At 41.4% G+C, this 23,069-nt stretch overlaps 4 protein-coding genes across 4 annotated transcripts; 3 read left to right on the top strand and 1 right to left on the bottom strand.

Annotated features, from left to right (window-relative positions):
* Nucleotides 1-363: 363 nt before the first annotated feature.
* Nucleotides 364-986, top strand: LOC103992884 (uncharacterized). Its single transcript, XM_009412778.3, has one exon. The coding sequence runs from the start codon at nucleotides 434-436 to the stop codon at nucleotides 860-862; it is 429 nt and encodes a 142-aa protein (XP_009411053.1). The 5' UTR covers nucleotides 364-433; the 3' UTR covers nucleotides 863-986.
* Nucleotides 987-4,480: 3,494 nt separating this feature from the next.
* Nucleotides 4,481-6,432, bottom strand: LOC135617947 (U-box domain-containing protein 4-like). Its single transcript, XM_065118775.1, has 2 exons — nucleotides 5,131-6,432; nucleotides 4,481-5,020 (listed from the first exon to the last, which is right to left on the bottom strand). The coding sequence occupies exons 1-2, from the start codon at nucleotides 6,106-6,108 to the stop codon at nucleotides 4,949-4,951; spliced, it is 1,050 nt and encodes a 349-aa protein (XP_064974847.1). The 5' UTR covers nucleotides 6,109-6,432; the 3' UTR covers nucleotides 4,481-4,948.
* A 3,293-nt stretch (nucleotides 6,433-9,725) lies between these two features.
* On the top strand, nucleotides 9,726-13,221 carry LOC103992881 (mitochondrial outer membrane protein porin 5). Its single transcript, XM_009412776.3, has 6 exons — nucleotides 9,726-9,882; nucleotides 10,014-10,081; nucleotides 12,010-12,120; nucleotides 12,203-12,289; nucleotides 12,368-12,576; nucleotides 12,653-13,221. The coding sequence occupies exons 1-6, from the start codon at nucleotides 9,837-9,839 to the stop codon at nucleotides 12,957-12,959; spliced, it is 828 nt and encodes a 275-aa protein (XP_009411051.1). The 5' UTR covers nucleotides 9,726-9,836; the 3' UTR covers nucleotides 12,960-13,221.
* Nucleotides 13,222-14,388: 1,167 nt separating this feature from the next.
* Nucleotides 14,389-22,588, top strand: LOC103992880 (pentatricopeptide repeat-containing protein At5g67570, chloroplastic). Its single transcript, XM_009412775.3, has 10 exons — nucleotides 14,389-14,477; nucleotides 15,480-16,133; nucleotides 16,896-17,087; nucleotides 17,222-17,303; nucleotides 17,435-17,626; nucleotides 17,739-17,852; nucleotides 18,588-18,681; nucleotides 18,758-18,915; nucleotides 21,111-21,545; nucleotides 21,792-22,588. The coding sequence occupies exons 2-10, from the start codon at nucleotides 15,544-15,546 to the stop codon at nucleotides 22,458-22,460; spliced, it is 2,526 nt and encodes an 841-aa protein (XP_009411050.2). The 5' UTR covers nucleotides 14,389-14,477; nucleotides 15,480-15,543; the 3' UTR covers nucleotides 22,461-22,588.
* The last annotated feature ends 481 nt before the right edge of the window (nucleotides 22,589-23,069 follow it).

The following is a 23,069-nucleotide window of genomic DNA, read 5'->3' as shown; positions in this document are numbered from 1 at the left end:
TTGAGCCCTTGATTCCTATACTCATTCAATATGAGACTAAATGACGTTTGATCAAACTTGAAAGCATGCGTGGTTTAAACGTTGAGACCAAATCCATCGAGATCGAGCCCGTTGCAATACCACGACTTGGTCGTTTGACTGACTTTGGCTGCAGTCGCTCGTCCCGCTGACACATCCCAAGTGCTTATCGGCGTACCACACACCCTCTCCCAGCAATTATTGACTGCCCTCCAAAGAAGACCAACTCTATGGGTCTTACATGACATGCGCATATCATGGCTTGTTTGCGTCGTATACCCATTGCAAGACTCGTACTTGTCATCTATAAAAACCATCTCCCTCCCATCTTCGTTTCATCAGCCCTTTTGCCTTCTCTTCCTCATCCTCTTCTGCACTGCTCTTTAGCTTCCAAACCACTTTAGTTATCGACGACATGGCTCTCCACACCATCGAAAGCCATCGCCACGGTGCTGAGGTCTTCACCGGTGACGCCCTCTGCCGCAAGAAATCCATCCAACTGCTTCAAGAACTGGAGCTCCCGAGGGGACTCTTCCCCCTCGAGGACATCCAAGAGTTCGGGTACAACCGCGCGGCTGGGTTCATATGGCTGATCCAGAAGAAGAAGCATGACCACACCTTCAAGAAGATCAAGCGGGCGGTGTCGTACGCCCCTGAGGTGACGGCCTTCGTGGAGAAGCGCAAGATGCACAAGATGACGGGGGTGAAGACCAAGGAGCTGCTACTGTGGCTCTCCGTCGTTGAGATGCGCGTCGAGGATCCCTCGACGGGGAAGATCACCTTCAAGACCGGCACTGGGTTGTCCGACAGCTTCCCGGTGTCAGCCTTCGAGCTGGAGGAGTAGCAGGGATGATCATGCCGAGCAGTACATGAATCACAACGTTTCCTGCAGGCCTAAAGTAGTCATTTGGCTTCCTAAGTATTTGGTTTCTGTCTTATGTTACATGTACCTACGTTACGTCGTGCTACTGTTGTATTAAGGATCTACAAGTTATAAGAATATATATATATATATATATATATATATATATATATATATATATATATATTCTATGAGATGATGCAACTTAATAATCTTGTAAATTAAAATTTTAGTTTTCACCATAAATATAAATGAGAATAATTTATCGAATCATATTAAATATTGTATCTATTTTTTGATATATTTTTTTATTATTAATCTTTGATAATCTGTTTTATCATCTCACTTTCCAACACAACACAAACAAGTGTGGTTGGTTTGGTAGTAATAATCAATTGAAGTCTATGGAGATCTCCTCACATATAAGTTTTTTTAACTTATATGTTTTAGACATATTTTATCTCGTATCTCTACCGTAACGGATTACTTTATTTATATATTTGATTCTACTTACATGCCTTGGGCAAATTTTGTTTTGTGTCTCTATCATAACGGATCTCTCTTTACACAGGTCGGGTTTCTTGACTCATATGTCTCGAACATATATGGCCTTTGCATCTCTATAATGATGGATTTTCTTTCATGCGAGTCGAGTTTCCTAACTTACACATCTCTAGCATATTTGGTTTTGCGCTTTCGTCGTAGTATATTTCTATTCGTACAGATCGGGTTTTCCTAATTTATTCATCTCACACACATTTGGCTTATGCCTTTGGCATGGTAAATTTCTCTTTACATGGGTCGAGTTTTCCTAACTTACATGCTTTAAGTATATCTTGTCTTACGCTTCTATCATGATAGATTTCTCTTCACGTGGGTCGAGTTTTCGTAACTCACCTACCTCGAGCATATTTGTCTTATGTCTCTACCATGGTTGATCTCTCTTTGCACTGGTTGAGTTTTCTTGACTTATGTCTCTCAAATACATTTGGCCTTGCACCTCTATCATGGTAGATTTCTCTTCATGCGAAATGATTTTTTTTGACTTACGCATCTCGAGCATATTTGATCTTCTACATCAATCATAATAGATCTCTTCATACGAGTTAGATTTTTTTAACTTACATGCCTCAAGTCACCTTGTGCTTCTATCGTAATGAATTTCTCTTCACATAAGTTATATTTTCATAACTTATGTGCCTTGGGCACATTTAACCTTGCGCTTCCATGATATATTTCTCTTCATATTGATTGGATTTTTTTTAACTTAAATGTCTTGGACATATTTGGCTTTGCATCTTTTGTTATGATATTTTTTTTTCATACAAGGTAATTTTCTCGACTTAAGTACTTCAGCCTAATTTGCTTTCTACCTCAACCCGGACAGATCTCTAATTTATGAAATTTTAACTTGGACATTTTGAATTATATTGTGCAATCCTGCCAAACCTACTCGTTTAGCAACACCAATCTCGTCCATAACGTATTATGTCTTGGATCACAACTCGTGTGCAACATCCACTAACTTGGCAAAGTCTACCTATCCAGATTTGTAGGTTATCAAGCTAAACCCACTCGTTTCGTGACATTGAACTTGCAACTAAATCGATATATGATAAATGAATTTTTTTTTTTTTACGATAATCGACGAAGATGAGATTTAATCATGTGACCATTCTATCAGATATTAATACAAGTCAATCATACGAGGGCTTATGTATTACCATTAGATCAATATTTTAGATATAAAATTTATCATATGAGATTTCAAACACTTAACATTATAAACTTAAGTAGGTAAATAAAAGATGATCTTAATTTATATTCTTACCAACACCACACTAAAAGAGATTGAGTGGACATCATGTCGCCCCCCGTACATCGGAAATTAATATAAAAAAAAAGATGTCTCAACATCCAAACATTTAATGTCTCATTCCAACAGATCCATTTAGATATCAAATTGACATGTCCAAAAGCAAGCTATCGAGTCAACCATGTTTAGTGTTATTATGCAACAGCGAAGCTGAAAGGATGAGGACGACGAGGTGGAGATAAGATCAAGAAAGGCACCCCTACTTTCCAAGTAAATTGCGGCAGTGATTGGAAGAAAACAAAGAAGACGAGAGACTTTTTCGTGCTTAATTATTAGAGTGTGCGAGTGTCGTTTTGTCATCATTGTTCTGCAGCACAGCAATGGCCGGATGGGTTCTTTTTATTGGTTTGGATGCACTTTTCAGCGTCATTTCATGTGCGGGAAAAGGAGATTTGGCTTCTGGTTTCACATTTTCCAATCTATGAGCTCGGTGACAGCCCATCGAGTCGACGTCTCGATGTACAAAGTACTGTTGGGTTACCATTTTCGTGAGGCAAAACAACTTCTTCGTGTTATGTTAATTCTAAATGATTTGATTAAATTATTTTATGATAGGTATAAAAGAAAATTTTGATGATGGTAAGAATCGATTCTAATAAGGACATTTAGTCTTACATTAATTGAGAAATAGGGAAAACCAAGGTCGCTCTTATTTTAGAAGTATTTTTCTCGAGGCTCACGATCCCGAAAGGATAAAATCGTGCGAGTACGAACTTACATGATCACACCAATGATAATCAAATTTTGATTTATCAGATTAGTATTAGCGGAAGGGCTATAAGCTCTTAACTCTCATACAAAGGATCATACCAATGATGATCAAATATTGACTTATCAGACTCAAAAATTTTGATTTTATTGTAATTAATTTGTACTAGAGAAGAAAGATTATAAATTCTAAAAAGTAATAAACAAAGGAAATATGTGTTTCTTTTAAATCATTTTCTGGTATAATCTTCTTGTTATTTAGGTTTTGATAGTGGAAACAAATCTCATTAATTTTGATAGTCCATTGTCGCGACGTTTGCAAATATATAAAAAATAGTCAATTAGTGCTAATAATATGATGACTTATATAATCAAAAAAACCAAGCTATAAATAATAAAAAAGAAGTTCCTGATATTTTTAATTTAACTATAAATAATATCATATAAATTGATCCCAAACGATTTGATAGTTTGTTACATAATCACATTATTTGTAATTGATAGAAAAATAATAATATGATCAACACATCGGCATTAATATTGACATTAATTGATTAACAACTCGATCGATATTAAGTGGTTGGTACCTCATTGTTACATTCATAACAGTGACACCATATGTGATTAATATGATGGTGTAAGCATAATGATCACAAAGTCACATAATATACCATTTCTCTCTATTTATATTTTCGATTTTATCCCTCTTGATTTTTCATGAAAATCTTAGCTTCAAAAGTAACTTAATAAGCATTGATATAAATTTTTATCAAGCAATATCTCAAATATAATTTTACAGAATTCAACATCTTCTTAATTCGATTGTTGGTGATACTAGCAAGAGCATAAAATAGAATGATTCTGAATCGTCCAACTCAAACAAATTAACAAGCGTTAAATTTCATCTGTACAATTGTCATTAATATACGCATTGGTTTGCTTGTTTTTATTTTTTGTACTTTAATTCGGTGCAATCTCTCCACGTTTCTTCTCCACGCCAAAATGCACCAAAAGGATTGTAGCGCTCAATCTCCCCTGTTGATAAGCAGTAACAAGCCACAAAAGACAAGGGTAACATACGTCGCTGCATCAACCTCTCCCCAGGTTGGCCCCGCCACTCACGTGACACTCAAAAACCCTTTGACTAGCCACAGGTCCTTTGGAAGCCATGGCACATCAACCCACCATCCCAGTTTGCCGTCGGCGACTTCGTGCCGGCGGTGGAAGTTCCACAAACAATATCGATGGCCGCGCTCGATAGCTTGCCTGGGTCAACAGTTGCAACTGACAGCACACCGCTGGACGAAGACGCTTGCTCCGGCTCTCTTCACCTGGAACGACCGCGCTCTACCTCTCGTAACAGCGGCGATGCCGCCAGGTGGAGTTGTAACGGTGCTCTTTGCTTTTGCACTCCGTTGCTGTACAAAGTAGAGTGGTGCGGTTACAAAGGACGACCTCGGGACGACACGTGTCATCGGCTCGAATTAGGCCAACGCCATCGGCCGTTTCGTGCTGGGTGAGGTCGGCTGCCGCAGTAGCGCAATCAATGCCTCCGCCTGTTCATTTGATTAAGAAAAATAATTATTATCCCGGGAATGAAAAAAAAAAGAAATTAGATAATAATTTGAGAGGGAACACTGGAACAGGGGATGGTGAGGTTACCAACCTTCTCCTTGATCTTCTTGGAGGAGGACTGGGAGAGGGCGACGAACGACGGGATTGCGCCCTCGCGGACGACCATCCTGCGGTAGGCGGAGCTCTCCTCGCAGATTTGGAGGAGCGAGAGCATCGCCACCTCCTTCTGCCGCTGGCTTCCCACATCCACCATCTCCACCAGCACCGGCAGGCCGCCCTCGTCCACCGCTGCCACCCGGCCCTCCCGCAAAGCCAGCACGCGGTGGAGCACGTACGCCGCCTTGTCCACCATGCCCGACTCCGGATCGGCCATCAGGTCCAGCAACGGGCGCACCACCCCAGCCTCCACTGCCCGGCTGCTGTTCTCCTTGGAGGCTAGGAGGGTGAAGAGGGCGGTGGCGGCGTCCTTCTTGCCGCGGGATCCGCCGGTCTCGAGGAGGGCGACGAGGGCCGGGATGGCGCCGGAGCCGCCGATGGCAGCGCGTAGGTCGTCGAGCTGCGCGAGGCGGAGGAGGGCACAGGCGGCGTTCCCACGTGCCGCGGGGGTGCCGAAGCAGAGGGTGCGCACGAGGTGGCCAACGGCGCCAGCCGCGGCGATGGTGGCCTTGTTCTCGTCGCAGAGGGAAAGGTTGAGGACGGCGGTGACCCCCTGCTCCTGGAGCTGCGGGTCCGGATGGGAGAGGAGGGCGACGAGAGGAGCGACGGCGCCAGCCCGGGCGATGCGGATGCGGTTCTCGGGGCTGTGCTTGGCCAGGAAGCGGAGCTGCGTGGCGGCGCGACACTGGGACTCGACGGAGGGCGACTCCAGTTCGGAGATTAGCCCCCTGACCACCTCGTCAGAGTACTCGGAGGAGGAGGAGACAAGTAAGCGGCGGAGGGAGAAAGCACCGCCTGTTGGGGAGAACTCGCCTGAGCGGTCGCTGTTGCAGTCGCTGAAGCCGCCGTCGCTGCAGCTTCGGCTCATTTGGGGGCCGATCTCCGACCTGCTCTCCATTACCATCACCTCCATCGGATCCAATGTCCGAGCCAATCCGCCAGAGAGGATGAAGGAGGGGGAGGGGGGCCGAGGGCGGAGGATGATGTGTTGCCTTTGAGAAGGGGTGAGGAGGAGCGACTTAAATACAGGGAGAGGAGCTCGAGCACACGTGAGGAGGCCGGCTGCTCTGGGTGCGAATAATCGAGCACAAAGGTAGGATTAGGATACCATCAAATGGGCCCTTGGGTTTCCCAAAACTTTACTTACACGGATAGACACACCCTGTCACGTACTTGATGCGGTGGGATCCACGCTCTCATCAGGTATGCAAAACGGGACAAAATCTTTTTGACGTTTCTAGAAGCGGGTTCAGTGAGCCTATATGTATTTCGAAGACTGGAGTAATTATTGGGGGGTAATAATACAGATACATAATTATTGGATGCCGTTTTGGTTACGGAAATGTGTCGGCGGTTACTGCTTCACTGGATTTTATTTTTATCTTTTTAGTGATTACTTCAGCTTTTTGGTTGGATGCTGATCTTATTTGACTATTTTAGAAGAGACAAGGATTCACTTGGTCACGGGTATTACTCAGGGTTGTCACATATAATTTGCACGTCTTTTTCGCATATAATTCAGACTTCATAGAGTCAAAAAGTGACGGCGAATAATAGAACTGCCACGTTGAGTAATTAAAGGTGACATGGACATCACCGAGATCGTTTTAGTAAGGCACCGTAAAAACCTATCGTGCGAATGCCAGTTTACGTTTACAGGCGATGTCGGCTATGCCCCCGGCCTTGGCCCACCAGTCAAACCCAGGCCACACTAGTCAGTGAGGCCTCACTCAGTGAAGCTCTATGATGATGTACAATAATCTAAGCAGAAGACAAATCAAAAGAGTTCTCATTTGGTTTCTTCGTGGAAGAAGGCGAGTGACGGGACCCTCAGCCGTCACATCTCGGCTCCATCCCTAGTCCGCCATCCCACCACGTTATATTACTACTGCAATTGCATCAGACGCGGTGTGCATAGACCATAGCATGGACTGCTAGTAGCAGATTTAAGGCTCCAGTCTTCTGATGGTTTGAAGCCACAAGCGAAGTGAGTCGCCTCGTGATCGTTACAGTGCTTGCATCAGGTCTTCATGTACGGACCTGATGCAAGAAGGTTCTCTGATTAAGGCTCCAGTGCCTGGTATGACAATCCAAGATGGTTCACATAAATCGCTGAGGTCTTCATGTCGGCAGTGGAACCGCACGTCTTGTTTCTGAAGATCGACTGTATGGACCATATAATGCATGGAGACCAGTCAACGATGGACTATTGTGTACTCTCCTCTCGTCTCTCGAGTCCACTGGCGAGGTGAGTCGCTCTCGTGGTCCATACCTGTCTGCTTCGGACAAGCATTGGGATGACTGAAACAACCTAGAAGGTTCACCTTAGTTTTTGAGGTTTTAATGGTGGCCTTGTACTGCATCATTTACTGAGACCTGCTTCCCATCAACCAAGTGTGAGTGGCTGTTGCTTTCGTTGCATATGGAGCAAGCAAGCCGGCATCATTACGTTTCTACTTCACTTCCAGAGCACATAGAGATCCGCCCTCATCAGCTGTATACAGGCTCGCCTATCTAATCACTTTGAAATGTGTGGACAGGGAGCATTGGATGATTGCTGTGTTCGGATTCTCTAGGTCAATATTTATTATTCGGATGTACACTTTTATCATACAATGTGCAATATAGGCTGATGCCCAGCCCAATTAACCCATAGAGGAAGGGATTAATTGGGCCTTTTCGAGATCGATCTCCCATCCAAATTCAAACTAAGATCGGATTTGGTTTGCACGCATCGATCTCCCATCCAAATTCAAATTAACGCATGGATGGTTTGACAAAGGGACCTCTCTCTTCTTTCGAACTAGTACCTTGTTCCATTATCTAATTTTCTAACTTACATGTGTTTCTAACTCGAAGGAGAAGATGCTTCCAGTATAGTTTTGTAGGACATCCGACTAAACCCCCTTACTACCCCAACATCGATCCGCTATGAAATAAGCAACCTGGTTGGCTCCATGACGTTGTCGAATCAAAATTAACATTAACACTAGCAGTAATAAAGGACCAATACTTATAAATTTCACCTTATTTGAGCTCTAACTGATTGATTCAAAAATTGATCCTAAAGCTTTGATTTATGTCTCATTTAAGCACCTAAAATTTGGCAGGTGCTAGTCATTTGATAGAATGCAAAAAATTAGTAGTACTGTCGATCACACTGGAAGTTTCACAGTAGTACCGTCAAACAACAGGCTGCACTGATTCCAGTGACCAGATGCCCATTGTTTGGTGCAGTGGAATCGCTGCCATGTCCCTCTCACCCCCTGCTTGCGTCCGACGGTTTAACTAATCCGTTGGTTACGATGAGTTCCCAGTCATATACATCAGCCAAAATGACATTGGTTTTGTCTCTAGCTTATGTCCCTAGTCTGTTGGCCACCGCATCTTCCATTCGTTCTTCACCCTGCAACTTAAATTCAAATATGCTTCTTTATTTAGGCTCCAAGTGAACAAGAGTGCGACCTCCAAATCCCCCATCTCAATCCTTCTCACCTGCAGTGGTTTTGGGTGGGTTCGATTTGATTGTCTAAGGAGCGAGGGCACAAATCGATATCATCCACTGCGCCCACCACAAATTGAACCAACTGCAGCAGGAGCATCATATGGAAGCCCACAGAATGATCAGATTTTGTTCCCTATCAGCTTTGCTACGACAACATCGAAACCCTCCCTATAAATACCAAGCTCGCCCTACCAAATCCTCCCCATCCAAAGATCACAAGCTTAACGAAGAAGAGCAGCTCAGAGAGAGAGAGAGAGAGAGAGAGAGCAGCAAATACTAATGGAGGGTCTGATACCGATGATGATCCAGGCGATAAAGAAAAGCATGGAGAGGAGGGCGTACCAGTGCATATCGGAGGGGTCAGCAGCGCCGGCGCTCACGGAATGCTGGAAGCTGCAGCAAGAGGAGTCGTCCCACCGCAGCCGCTCCCGATCCGATCGCCCGACCTCCGGTGCTGACTACCTGTTCCCGTCGGAGTCCCTCGTGGGCTGCCGCGAAGCCTGAAGGCAATCCCGTGCCTCCATAATGAAGAGACGCACTTGTTCTTCCCCCTCTTGTGGTTCCGTTGGCCAGAAGATAAATGTACAGTTTTGCTCTCAAGTTCGTTATATATTACAAGGACTTAACAAATATTCTAGCTGTGAAATTATTTTTATTTTTATTTTTATTTTTATTTGTGAATGTGTGTGACAGACTTCTTTTAGATTACTTACAAATCATAACGAGAAAAAAAAATCCGGAATGATTAATCGAAATTCACCACCATCAAATCATAGCCGTTTGTTTATGATTGAAGGGTTGAGATGAGGTTGATGACTGAGTCGTTAAATGAAACGATGGACGGTCTGAGATGGGTTCCGTGCCAACCGGAGAAGATCCCAACCCTTCCCTTCACCACTCCCGATGGACCACCGCACCGGCGGACCCCACCCTTATCACCGTCCATAGCCATTTTTCGGCGTCATTCACTTAAGCGACTCGTTTCAAAACCCATTGGTTGGCTTCCAAATTTCGTTCTCTTCTTCTTACTAATTACAGATATTAGAAAATAGAAGTGGCAAAAAATCAAAAAGTCGTCCGCACTACGCAACCCTATTCTCCATCTCTATTCTTCTCTCCATTTCTCGGCCGCCGCCATGAAGGGTCCGGGACTCTTCTCCGAGATCGGCAAGAATGCCAAAGGTCTGTCCCAATCACTTCCTCGATCCTTTCCCTCTTTCCTCAAACTTATTCAAACCCTTTTATCGGTTCATTCCCATGTCCGTTGTTCTCTGCTATTTATCCTTGCTATGGTTCCGTTGTTGCCGATGCAGATCTGCTGAACAAGGACTACACCTATGACCAGAAGCTGACCATCTCCACCTCCAGTGCTTCCGGAGTGGTAAACCCTCGGATCTCGTGCTTTGACATTCATAGATTTGTCGCAGCTTGCCTTTCCTTCCCGGGATTGAACTAATTAGTAGAGTTGGTCTTTTTGCTTCGTTGGTTCGAGCTATTGCTGTTGAAATCTGAGGAACATGCTTATAATCTGACTGATGACGAGATGGTTTATGGAACTTATAAAGTGGTTTCGATTTAGATCGTATGGATTCGAAAATGCGAAGGGGCTATGCTTCGAACCAACATTTTAGGGTGGATAGCGAATCATATATTGATCAAAGTCATCGGGCTCATCTAATGGGGGATTGGTGTGGGATTAATCGGATCGGAGGATTACAATCTAACCCACTTTAATCCCCGACATATTCATGGGTCACAAATATCACAACGATCATTGAGTCTTCCATAGATGTTATGTGGTGTAAAGGTATTATGATCCGCATGTTGCTGCAACTATACCTAATGCACATTTCAATCGGACTCAAGATTCGTTTGGGTGTACAGTAAATCCCATCATGCCGTATGGATTGCAAACCATTGTTGCTCTGGTCAAGTTTCAAACAAAGTTGGACGATTTCTCTATATAGGCTGTACCATACCTGGCTTATCTGGTAGTAATTAGACCATTCGGTATGGTATTTGCTGTACCACACCAGACTTAGTAAGTGATAAGCAGATAAGTGCCAGAACCTACCATCTGGTAAGCAGATAATAACTTGACAAAATGTGCGAGAATTATGTGAATGTGTTTATTACATTTTCAGTCAGCTGATGTTATAAGCCAAGATTCTTCTGCCAGAACAAGAATTCCAGATTTGTTGCCTTATTTCTGACAGTTTTTATTTTTCAAAAAAATTAATATACCATCATTATAGATGCATATGGGAATTGTGCAAAAGCAAAAGTGGTGATTGTCCAACCTTTTTTTCTCTGGCAAATCTGCATATTGTGCTGTTAGATACCATTGTAAATTATATTTTTTATTTCAACTCTTATCCCTAATTGTTTGTAGTATTATTTAAATCCTCTCTGCTTCTTAGTTTTTTCAAGTTGAAGGGATTTTCTATGTTTTGCTCCTTTGACCCAGTGGAACTTGTCTGCCAATCTGATAGGACTCTTGCACCTAGCAATTTATCTGATAGATTTATTTAGATTGTTTCATAAGATATTGGAGTATTGAACTTCATGGTAAACCCTGACTGGGTGGAAGAATAGTTATTTCTAGATCTTTGAAATCTTTTTTTCTGGTTAAAAGGAATTAATGAATTGTTTCTCTAACCTACACAAGTCTGCTTCAGAGATTCGAGATTCAATAAATGCTCTTCTACCTAGGTGATTTTATTTGCATCTCTTGCAATTATATTCATTTATTTTATTTGTTATTCTAATCTGGCATTGCTTTATTCCAATTTTGTTGATTGATATCGCTTTGTGATCATCTTCTGGTGTTGATAATTTTCTAAAATTTGGGATCATTTTGTTATCATCTTCTGGTGGTGATAATTTTCTAGAATTCAGTGTCAGTTTGTAATAATCTCTTGGTGTTGATAGTTTTCTAGAATTCGGTATCACTTTGTAATCATCCGCTGGTACTGACATTTTTCTAGAATTTGGTATCACTTTGACAATACACTGATAACTTCTCATACTTGATGCTAAAGAAAATAGGGATTTGGTTTTTGGCTTATTTTTCTATCATTTCAGTTTTGGCATCATTGTGCATAACAGTTTTCATGCTTTTTGAAGTTGTTACAAGATTGCAGTGCAATGTGTTATGATTTATATGCTCTAATCTGGCCATACTCGCCTCATGAATGAATCCATTGTAGTTGACTTCTAACTGTTGTTGCTATCTTATTGTGGTTTCTATCTTGTCTCTTTAGCAGAATTTGGCAAGAAGTTTCTTACTTGGTTCTGGTTGGTATTCAGGGGCTTACTTCTGCTGCAGTCAAGAAAGGTGGACTGTATTCCTTTGATATCGGTTCACAGTACAAGTACAAGAACACCCTTATTGATGTCAAAGTCGACACTAATTCAAATGTGTGTTTGCTGTCCCTTTATCTTGTTATTTGCGTGACAGAATGGTCAGTTGGTTAAGAGATCCTTTTTGATTTTCTAACAGATATCAACAACAGTAACCATCTCAGACATACTTCCATATACAAAGACCATCACTTCTTTCAAGCTACCTGATTATAACTCTGGAAAGGTAGTATGTTTTATTGCTTTAAGTGAACTGATGAAACAATTGATACAGGAGATTAAAATGTACATTTGATCTTTGCAGTTGGAGGTTCAATATTTCCATGACCATGCAAGTTTTGCTTCAGTGGTGGCTCTGAAGCACTCTCCGATTGTTGAGCTTTCCGGGACTGTTGGTACACGAGGTGTTGCATTTGGTGCTGAGGCCAGTTTTAATACTGCCTCCGGAGACTTCACCAAGTATAGTGCAGGGGTTGGACTGACAAAGCCAGATTACAGTGCTTCCATAATTCTGTAAGTGCTCAGAAAATGGCCACCTTAACCTCATCTATTGACATAAAGTTTCTAATGATAAATGCTTTTTTATCAGGGAGGAGAAGTTAGACACTCTCAGAGCTTCCTATGTTTATCATCTGGATGAGTTGCAGAAGAGCTCTGTGGTTGCGGAGATTGTGAGACGATTCTCTACCAATGAGAACATTTTTACAGTCGGAACACGATATGCGGTGGATCCCCAAACAACCGTAAAGACAAGGCTCAACAATTCAGGGAAGCTTGCTGCTCTCCTCCAGCATGAACTGAAGCCAAAGTCGGTTCTAACACTCTCTGGTGAGTTCGACACTAAGGCCTTGGAAAGGGCTCCCAAGTTTGGACTGGCTCTTGCTCTTAGGCCTTGACTGCTCTTGTTAGTAGAGTACCGTGCAATTTTCCGGTTGGATGAAGAAGTTAGAGCTAATAAATGTATTCTACAAACACACTTTCAAGTTTTCCATTGACTGGTTTTGATTTTGTTGGGTGCTTAAACCCATTCAATCTGGGACATTTTTGTTGCCATTTGTCTTGCCACCTGTTCTCCCGGTCTGGGATGTGACCAAATTTTTGCATTAATCTCCTTGTTGCGGAACATGCATTTCGAAATTCATGCTATTTCTTTGCCAACTATTCGTTGAGTTATTGATACAACTCATTTTTGTTTCTGTTGCAATTGGCTACTGAAATATAGTATTGATCAATGCAGTTTTATGAAGACCATTGTTCTTCGATAACTTGCTCATCTTATTCCATAATGTTCTGATGTTTTTTGTTGGTAGATATTCCAATTCATTTGCTGTGTATAAATTAGAAGTTGTATGATAGAGTAAAATGTGCTATCGAGCTTAGGGTTGTATCGGGTACTGGTGAGGTGTGATTACTAAAATGTGTAGGATGTAGTGTTTTTTCTTTTTTGTGTTCGACACCATTAATGTTAGTTACAGCAGCTAATTCCAGACCTTCCTCAAACAAAGTTTATCACGCAGCTCATCAATGGCCATCGACTTCGACTGCTTGGAAGGGTCCCTTAGTGGATCATAACATCATACGTATTATTATTAGTAGTCAATCATGACAAGAGACTGGCAAGAGGAAGAAGACAATAGTGGTCATGGTTTAGATAGAATTCTCACCACAAGTGTTCACATCTACATGTTATGGTTTAATCTGAAGTGAAAGATGAATCACAAGCGGAATATAAATGAACATGCTGTCGATATCAACGCACATTGCTCCAAATTGCTCTAATACATCTTGAGCCAACCTTATTTGCTAGCGAAGACAAACACCCTTTCCGAAAGCTCTCCACCTTCGAAAAGTTTGTTCCACGGCCCCATTATCAGGTATTATTGTCTTAATATTCAACATTTGAGGTCAGCATAATCTCACCCGTGGACCCCACCGAATTTGACTTTTATAACTTGTGATGCTTGAGAGCGACTCCGCTCCCGTATGTCCACTGTCCTTTTTAGCCTTGGAATGCGGAGTGACTCCACATCCTCTCCCCTCTCTCCACTCCTATTCTTATCTCGGCATCGTGTGCAGCGACTACAATGGGGCTGCTGCTGGTCGCGGTGGATTTCTTGGTCACCATCTGGGCGCTGCAAGAGAGGAGACTGTCGACGGTCTTCCACGCCGCGACTTCGGTCGTTGGCTCCCTCGTCGTCTCCCTTGTCTACTGCCTTCTGGTGGTGGGAATCTGGTGAAAGCTCTTTCCCATTTCCATCTCCGCGTGTAAACATGTTTCTCTTTCTCTTCCTTTCCTCACTCACTCTCTGTTGAACTTTGTTGAAGACCCGCTCGATGATGGCAGTGGAGGGTGGACAACGAAGCTGATGGGGAAGTAGGTCAACCACCCACAACAATTAAATGGATCCTATCAAGTATATTAGTTGGACATTACCTTTTTTTTCTTCTTCCATCGTACTCATAATTCGTTGCAGATTCTTGATTTCTTTGAATTAAATATCCTGTGCAACCAAGCATTGCGATTAATTTCCGGATTCTGTGCGAAAGATTGAATCTTCTTGAAAGAACCTTTTGCTTTACCTTGAGATTTCGTGAACAGAACTTGCTTTCTATTATAGCGTAGCAGTCTGTTTGATGTGTACTGCTCACGGCCTCCGGTAATACGGTAAAAGGTCCACCTTGATGACTTTGTTTCGTATATACAACCCTTTACTTTAGTGTGGCGAGTCAACTTATGTTATCAACCTGAAACCATACTATTTGCGCGAAATGGATACGCGAGAACGAGATGGAGGGACTGTTGCGTCTTCTCCTTCTTTGCCCCCTCGTGACCCTCTTTGTTCTTCCTGAAACAGAGATGGGACACAGAGGGGTGAGAGATGGCAAGGAATGAAATGATCAAGAAACGCAACCTCCATTGATGCTGCTCTTTGCTCCTCCTCCTCCTCCTCCTCTTAGGGTTTCGGCCCGACGGGGTGACGAAGGAGTAACGAGTTGTTCTTACGTCGGGAAATCGGGCGGCGGAAGCATTGCATCGAAGCCTGACGAAGAGAAGCACGTCATCCGACTGCTTACGGCGTCGTGTTCTTTAGGGCCCAATAAGGCCTTTATCGATACAAGAAGCCCACCGATGCATCAATATGCCCAAAATTTGAAGGATAAATATTTATCTCGATCCGATAAAACATATAATTTATCTATAAATTCGAGAAACGATCAAATCATGGATGCGAATTGGATCCGTTGGACTCATCGGATTCGGTTCGTAAAATGGGCTAATGAGCTGAATAGTGGAGTTGAATCAAATGTTAAGGCTCTTTCCGCCCCCCCTTTTCGTACACAAAAAGATACCAGCCATGTTATTGGTCGCATTCGGTCTAAAGGGCTAAAATGTAATTTTCTATGGAAATAATCAGGAAATCCAATATGTAGTCGTTCCCCCTCTTTGCGACGGCCCTCCTCAATCCCCCCCGCCTGGCCATGGCGGTCTCAGCTTCCGCTTCACTGTCGACCTTTTTCTCCGAGCACAAGCCCTTCGAGCCCAACACTGAGGCCATCAGGCAGCGGCTCCTCCGCAAGGGCGTCTTCCCCACTCCCAAGATCCTCCACGCCCTACGCAAGAAAGAGGCCCAGAAGGCCTTCCGCAGATCCAAGAAACGAGCCCTCCAAGAACAACCCCCTCCCCTCTCCGAGGCCCAGAGGCGGGCCTTGGAGGACGATGACCTCTTCCGCACCGTCTCCGCCGAGTACGGTGCCGTGAGAGAGGAGCTCCGCCGGAGGGACGAGAGGGCGGTGGCGCTCTCTGGGAGGCCGTGGGAGGGCTCCAAGGCTGTCGACTTGCGAGGGCTCGCGAGCGCGATGGAGGACCCCGGAGGTGGCAGGCTGAGGACTGAACACCTAGAGGAGCTGAGGCGAATGCTAGCCGAGAGGAACGAGGAGCGGTTCCGATGGCTATTGGTTAACGATGAAGTAGAGGATACAGGTGGTTTTGTAGACAAACAAGAGAGGAAGGTGCCGAAATCGAGGCTGGTGGTAGGAGCTGAAGAGAAAATTCGCTTGCTTGTGGACAGGTGCGAACTTTATCCACTTGGCCTCTTCTTTTTCTTGATTAATTTGAAGTTTTAGCCTTTGCATCTTATTTCGGTTGTATTGGCTTTGCACAATTCTTCTGACTGGTAAATGTTTCTATTGGAGCTCCTACTGATCGAGGACTCGTGAATTCAGCCTTGCCATGGTTGTTGGTAATGCTGCTCCAATTGAAATTGGTGATTTATGTTTGGCATCCGTTGCAAATTTTTTCTGCTTATTAATGTTATGAATTTTTTGAGTGCAGCTGAATGTTGACTTTACTATCAGATTGCTTTTTTTGATTAAGTAATGAATTGATGGATTTCATTAGGTGAATATTTCATTTAGTGGTGCGTAATTTAGAACAAGGCCCTGGGATCTTTGACCTTGGCTTGTGATTAAGTTGCTGTTCAAATAACAGCTTGGTGAACCTTCTCCTTGTAGCAAGCATCTGTTCTATGCTATTGGACAAGCTTCCAAGTTGCCAAATTTCTTGCATTGCAAATCTTGGTTTAGATATAGCTTCATAACCAGAACATCCATCAATTATCCTCTGTCATTCATATGAAAAAATCTTTAGCAGCTGTTAGGAGTAACATTTTAGATTTTGTCGATATTGTAACCTGCTACTATGCTGATGATTATGACCCTCCCCTAATTGAATTACTGTTTGCTTTGAGCTTGTTTGGTTAATTAATTGTCTATGCTTGCACGTAAACTACCAAGTTACAAGCCTTCTAAAGCACCTTGTTGTCATCATGTAGGCTCAGTGCTACGGATTTAAGTTTGCATGACTGGAAGTTTTCAAGGATAATGAAGCAATCGGGCATGTTCTTTACTGAGATGCATTTGCTTAAAATAGTTGAACGACTAGGAGTTCTTGGAAACTGGAGTCAGGCACTGTCTGTTGTGGAATGGGTGTACAACGAAAAGCAATACAAGCATAGGAAAAGCAGGTATGACGTATATATGTTTTTTTTTTTACATTTTCTTAATTGGGAACTATTGATTTGTTTGGAGTAGTGAGATAATTGTTGTAAATTTAAGATAACTACACAAAAACTCAACAGTGATATGTTCTGCTATACAGGTTTGTGTACACCAAGCTTCTAGCTCTTTTAGGCAAGGCAAGGAGATCAACTGAAGCTCTTCAAATTTTTAACAAAATGCGGGTGATGTGTATTCATTTATTGTTTGATTATTTCAGGCTCTCTTATCTCTTGTTAGTGTCATCTGCATAACTTATTATTGTGGACAGGTGCTAATCTGATATTCTTGACCCTTTGGTTTGATTTGATCTCAGGAAGATGGCCAGATATATCCTGACATGGCTGCATACCACAGTATTGCTGTTACACTTGGTCAAGCTGGACTTGTGAATGAGTTAGTCAACATAGTTGAATGTATGAAACAAAAACCCTCTAAAACACTCAAGAATATGAACCGCAGAAACTGGGATCCATGCTTGGAGCCAGATGTGATCATTTACAATGCTGTATGGATGTTTTTATTTGGTTTATATATTTTTTTTTATATGAAAAGTAGCTACATGGCACCTAATTGCATGCCTTTTTCATTGGCTTAATATCATGTTAACCTCTTGCTAGGTGCTGAATGCATGTGTGCCATCCCGTCAATGGAAAGGGGTGTTTTGGGTTCTGGAACAGATGAGGCATAGGGGAATAAAGCCTATTGGAGCAACTTATGGATTAGCAATGGAAGTAAGTTTTGCATGACACAACTTTTGTATCATAGTTTGGTCTAGATACTGAAATTCAGATATATTTAATAATTTCGAAGACTACTGGTTTTTATCTACATTCAGCCACATTTTGGCAGCAAGGAAAGATTTAACTTCTGAACTCTCTAAATTTTTCTAATACGCAATCGAAAATCGTTGTCGTTTGCTTAAGTATATTTCACTTTGTTGAAACTCCTAGTTTGATTATTATAGCTGAAATCCCGATTAAAAACCATTGTCAGTGTGCTCAAGTATATTTTACTTTGTTGAAATTTCTTGCCTGGTTGATTGTTATGGCTGAAAATCTTCTTGAAAAACTAAACTTCACTTTGGGGGTGAGCAAAAAGACAATTAATCAACACCTACAATCTTCAGGATTTAAAAAATGGAGACTTTTTGTGTAAAAATCATTGTAATAGTTAATTTCTGATCACTTTGTATTAAGAAAATTGATTTTAACTGTTTGACATAGTTCTCATTCTTAGTAGCATGATTATGCTGTTTCTTACATGCTTTTCCGAGTCTTAAATTGTGTTGAGAAGATGGCTTTTTTGTGCAAATTTTAATGAGAGATTAGGAAAGAGAATAACTTGATTGTGAGGTTAACTAAGTTACACCATTGTTGCTTTTTTCTTCTACTTATCTTTCTGTTGGTACTTTTTCTTCTGAAAATATAGATGTAATAATAGTCTTAACAGGAACTGCTTGTTGAAAGGTCATGTTGAAAGCGGGAAAATATGATCTTGTACACAAGTTCTTCGAAAAGATGCAAAGAGGTGGAATAGTTCCAAAAGCTTTAACTTACAAAGGTACAATATATGAAAAATGGTTGTTCTTTTTTTCCAGTTCACATGTGCATGTTGGATTCCTTGACAAAGGTTGCAGTTCTTGTTAGAGCCTTTTCGGAAGAAGGTAAAGTAGATGAAGCAGTCATAGCAGTCAGGGAAATGGAACGAAGAGGAGTAGTTGGAGCAGCTTGTGTTTATTATGAATTAGCATGTTGTCTTTGCAACAAAGGGAGATGGCAAGATGCAATAATTGAGGTGCATTCTTTCTCTATCATCTGGAATCCTATATCAATATGCATCTTGCTGGTTTTCATGGTAGAAGATTTAGAGAAATATTTAGCAAGTATAGATATTTGATTGTTTGGACTCTTGACTCTTTCTTGGCATTTCCTACGTTTCTTTACTAATTCTTCAACCATATTTTTATTAGTGATTTCAATAGGCGCTCGGGCGCTCGCCTAGGCACTCGGGTGAGGCGAGGTGAGGCCCGAGCGCCTCGCTTCATGTCCAGGCGCCTCACTTCAAAGAGGCACCGCCTGGGCGCTCGCTTGAGCCCAGGCGTCGGGCGCTTCGGGTGAGTGCCTGGGTTAAACCAGGCGATCGAACCAGATTTTTAGGTCCGGTTGGTCTCCGGTGCTTTAGTTGGTTTAATCAAACCAATTAAATCACCGATATTATGCTCCCTCTTGCAATTTCCCCGACTTCCCCAACCCTAACACTCGCGATCACGATTTCTCCGCTGTCGCTGCTCTCTACTGCCGCTGCCACTGTTGCTGCTCGCCGCTACTGTCGCTACTCGCCGACTGCTCACCGCTCCCACTCCCGTCGTCGCTCGTCGCTCCCGCTCCAACTACGGCTATCGCCTGCTACCGCTGTCGTTGCCTCAGCAGCCTCGGTCTTCTCACTATACTGTTAATAGTATATTAACAGTATACTGCTAACTGTATACTAATAATAGTATTTTATTTATTATATTAATAATATATTATTTTGATTTTAATACTATTAATTTTTATTTATTTAATAGTATATTTTTCATTTAAAAAATAAAAAATACTATTATGATTTATTTATTTATTGTGATTTTGTACCTGATTTTCTTAATTTAATAGCATGTTTTTTTATTTTAAATAATTATATTTATTAATTATATTATATATTTTTATATTTTAGCGTTTCGCTTCGCTCGAGCAAGCGCCTAGCGCCTCGGGCGTTTTTGGACCTTGGCGCCTAGCGCTTTTTAAATCACTGATTTTTATGAAGTTGCATTACCTTTTACAGCATGATCAAATCTTATCAATTCAATGGGGTATGTCCTTGTGCAGAAAAATGTGTTTTTGGTGATCATTGATTTGACATATATACAGTATGGACATCTGTGTTTTGTCATATATGAATGCAGAATTATATGCATGACTAATATTTCCATGAAATCGAATCATTTTTTACTGATTAAATCAGAAATACTGGATGGTGTAGCATGCAATGTAAAAAAAAAATTCCAAATGTTTTTATTTAAATGTCTTGATTATTTAATTTAATCTTACTTTTGATTATTTAATTACCTTTTTTTAGTCAATGCAGATCATAACAAAACAATAGCATTTTTATGTGCATTTACCTATGAAAAATCAATATTAGTAAATTACTCCAATAATTTGTGCTGGATAAGCAAATTATTGCTTCAGAGTTCTGTAATCTCTTATCTATACTGTTGTCAAGTTAGAAGTCTGTAATCTACAATGCCATGAGTTGATTTGTTCGAGTAAATTTTGGTGAAGATCGTTAATGACATCCACGATATTTCTCCTTTCTTGCAAGCATGAGATAGTTTCGTTGTCTATCAAATTTTGCAAATATTCCTGAACTATATGGTTTCGGTATAAAGCCTAAAAGGCTAAAGTTAGGTATTTATTAAGTGTTTTAATGAACAATATGGGACCAAAAGATGAGTTACCATTAATGTGTTTCAGGTGCCACCTTGCTTACTAAAATGTAAATGCCTTTAGTCAGCACCATGCATAAGCTCTATCCAATTTGCTTTGTCATTTCTGAACCCATCCTTCACCATTTATGCTTCTGCTACTGTTTCATCTTGATTAACCACAGTTCTATACAACCTTTTTTGGTACTTACATCTTACAATGGATCAAGGTTATTAACCATGTCGTTTTTGCTACAAAAATACAAGGCTGACTACATAATCTGTGCAGCAGTTGTAACTTCTTATTTAAGGACCTGTTTTGCTAGAATCTTATATCTAATTGATTTTTAGCATAGCACAGCGAACTTGCAGAGGGTTAATACATCAGTTGTTTTGTTGTTATTCATTAGATCACATGCTTTTATACTATGACCCAGCCTCTTCTGGTTGTCTTTTTGGTGGTGTTGTGTCTAAGATTATTTGGAAGCATAATTGGCATAGACATATGTTAATGTTTTGTGTGCAGGTTGAGAAGCTACAAACACTTCATCTTACAAAACCTTTGGAGGTGACATTTACTGGCATGATCCTATCTGCATTGGATGGTGGACACATTGCTGATTGCATCTCAATTTTCAAGCACATGAAAGACCATTGCACTCCTAATATTGGAACCATAAATGCCATGCTGAAAGTTTATTGTTGCGGAGACATGTTTGCGAAAGCTAAAGAACTGTTTGAAGCTGCTAAAGCCACCTATTGTCGATCAAGGCCCCACTCTGCAAATGGTTCATCTCTTCAGCTGGATGCTTATTCATACAAATCCATGCTAGAAGCATCTTCTTCTGCTCAACAATGGGAGTATTTCGAGCATGTGTATAAGGAGATGACTCTCTGTGGTCACCAGCTAGATCACAGGAAACATTCATGGCTACTAGTTGAAGCATCTAGAGCTGGAAAGGTATGATTTTTTCAAGATCTCTCAACACACTGTTAGTCCTGCTGAATTCTTGATTGTTCCAATTCCTTCCAAGCCTTTCATATGTTCATGTTGATTTGTCTCGTATGGAACTTATTTCGGGGTATCCATGCCAATCAATAACCTTAGTAGCTTCGAATAAGCATAATTGGTGAACAATTTTCTGTCGTTGCTGATAGGAGCAATTTGGATTTAAAAAAATTGACATTCTTTCTGGTTTCTCTGCAGTGGCATTTGCTGGAGCATGCATTCGACACAGTACTCGAAGCCGGAGAAATTCCTCATGTATCACTGTTTATCGCAATGATATTCCAGACCATTGCCCAACAAAACTTTGCAAGGACAGCAAGTCTCCTCAATGGCATGGCTCATGCTTCACTCAAGGTAAGTGAGAGTCGGTGGGCAAGCCTCCTCCGGAGGGACATGGGTAGGTTTAGCATGGAGAGGTTGGAAGATCTGTTGAACCATTTGCAGAGCTGTAATGTTGTGATGGAAGATCCTGTACCCAATTTTTTGAAGTCACTGCAGTATGTTTGCGGCACTAGACTCTTGAAGGATGCCTCTACCTCTGCAGAGTCTTATGTGGCTTCAATGGACGATGACACTTTGGATGAGAACGACAGTGATTTTGAGAGTGTTGGCAGGATTCAGGAGTATCAACCTGGTGAACTGTCTCCTGAAATTAATGGTGGCTGCGTCGAAACCTTAGATGGAGGCCATTATAGAGATGAGAGTTTGCAGAATTACGACTTGGAGCCTTCTGTTACTGATAAAACACTGGATTTGCTGACTGCCCACATTGGAACGCCTTTCTCAGACTTGCCACCAGCATCAGAAATACTCGAGAAATGGAGACAAGACAGGACTAAGGATGATATGTTATCCACTCGACACTGAAGACAAGGGTTCAGTCTTTTCTTGTGATGAGGAACTGTAAGAAAGAGTATAGTGTTTTTCCTCTTGATGTATAATATTTATTTTCTATGGAACGCCTACCTTCTAAGATAAATATCTGATGCAAGGAAGTGCATTTGTTGATAAAGCTAATAATATTTTTGGGTGATTTTTCTGAAAAAGTTTTTTTTTTTACTTTTCAAGTACTTTTGATTTTTGTTTTTCTCATTTAGTGTTCTTATATTTTATAATATATGTACCGTCTCTTATCGTCACTTGGTTGACTATCATGTCACGAGGACATGTTGTCTTTAGGCATGTCGGGCGTCAGGCTGCTCATGGATCATCCTTTTCTTGTCATCTCTGCCTAACCCTTGGCTTTACTATTGTCTTTGCTCACCTTATCCTTCTTTTATTCTTGGTTGAAATTTTAAATTATATAAGGTTTAAATTATATGAGGTGAGAGATCATTTGTAAGAAAAAAAGTACGAATATTATCTCTTAATTATGAAAAAAAGAGAAAGTTATAACAATGATAATCAATCTTTTTTTATTGGATTGGAAAAAAAGATCGATAGTAAAAATGAATGATCTCGAGAGAAGATGAATCG

This window comes from Musa acuminata, chromosome BXJ2-7 (genome assembly GCF_036884655.1).
Source record: "Musa acuminata AAA Group cultivar baxijiao chromosome BXJ2-7, Cavendish_Baxijiao_AAA, whole genome shotgun sequence".
Lineage (NCBI taxonomy): Eukaryota > Viridiplantae > Streptophyta > Magnoliopsida > Zingiberales > Musaceae > Musa > Musa acuminata.
Note: the sequence above shows the minus strand (reverse complement) of the source record. Positions and strands in the feature narration are given on the sequence as shown.

Coding starts and splice junctions, on each gene's coding strand:
- LOC135617947 (XM_065118775.1), bottom strand. CDS start 6,108: ATGGAGGTGATGGTAATGGAGAGCAGGTCGGAGATCGGCCCCCAAATG. Junction 5,021..5,130: donor CCAAGAAGATCAAGGAGAAG/GTTGGTAACCTC, acceptor TCAAATGAACAG/GCGGAGGCATTGATTGCGCT.
- LOC103992884 (XM_009412778.3), top strand. CDS start 434: ATGGCTCTCCACACCATCGAAAGCCATCGCCACGGTGCTGAGGTCTTC.
- LOC103992881 (XM_009412776.3), top strand. CDS start 9,837: ATGAAGGGTCCGGGACTCTTCTCCGAGATCGGCAAGAATGCCAAAG. Junction 10,082..12,009: donor CCTCCAGTGCTTCCGGAGTG/GTAAACCCTCGG, acceptor GTTGGTATTCAG/GGGCTTACTTCTGCTGCAGT. Junction 12,121..12,202: donor AAGTCGACACTAATTCAAAT/GTGTGTTTGCTG, acceptor ATTTTCTAACAG/ATATCAACAACAGTAACCAT.
- LOC103992880 (XM_009412775.3), top strand. CDS start 15,544: ATGGCGGTCTCAGCTTCCGCTTCACTGTCGACCTTTTTCTCCGAGCAC. Junction 17,627..17,738: donor ATGTGATCATTTACAATGCT/GTATGGATGTTT, acceptor ACCTCTTGCTAG/GTGCTGAATGCATGTGTGCC. Junction 21,546..21,791: donor AAGCATCTAGAGCTGGAAAG/GTATGATTTTTT, acceptor GTTTCTCTGCAG/TGGCATTTGCTGGAGCATGC.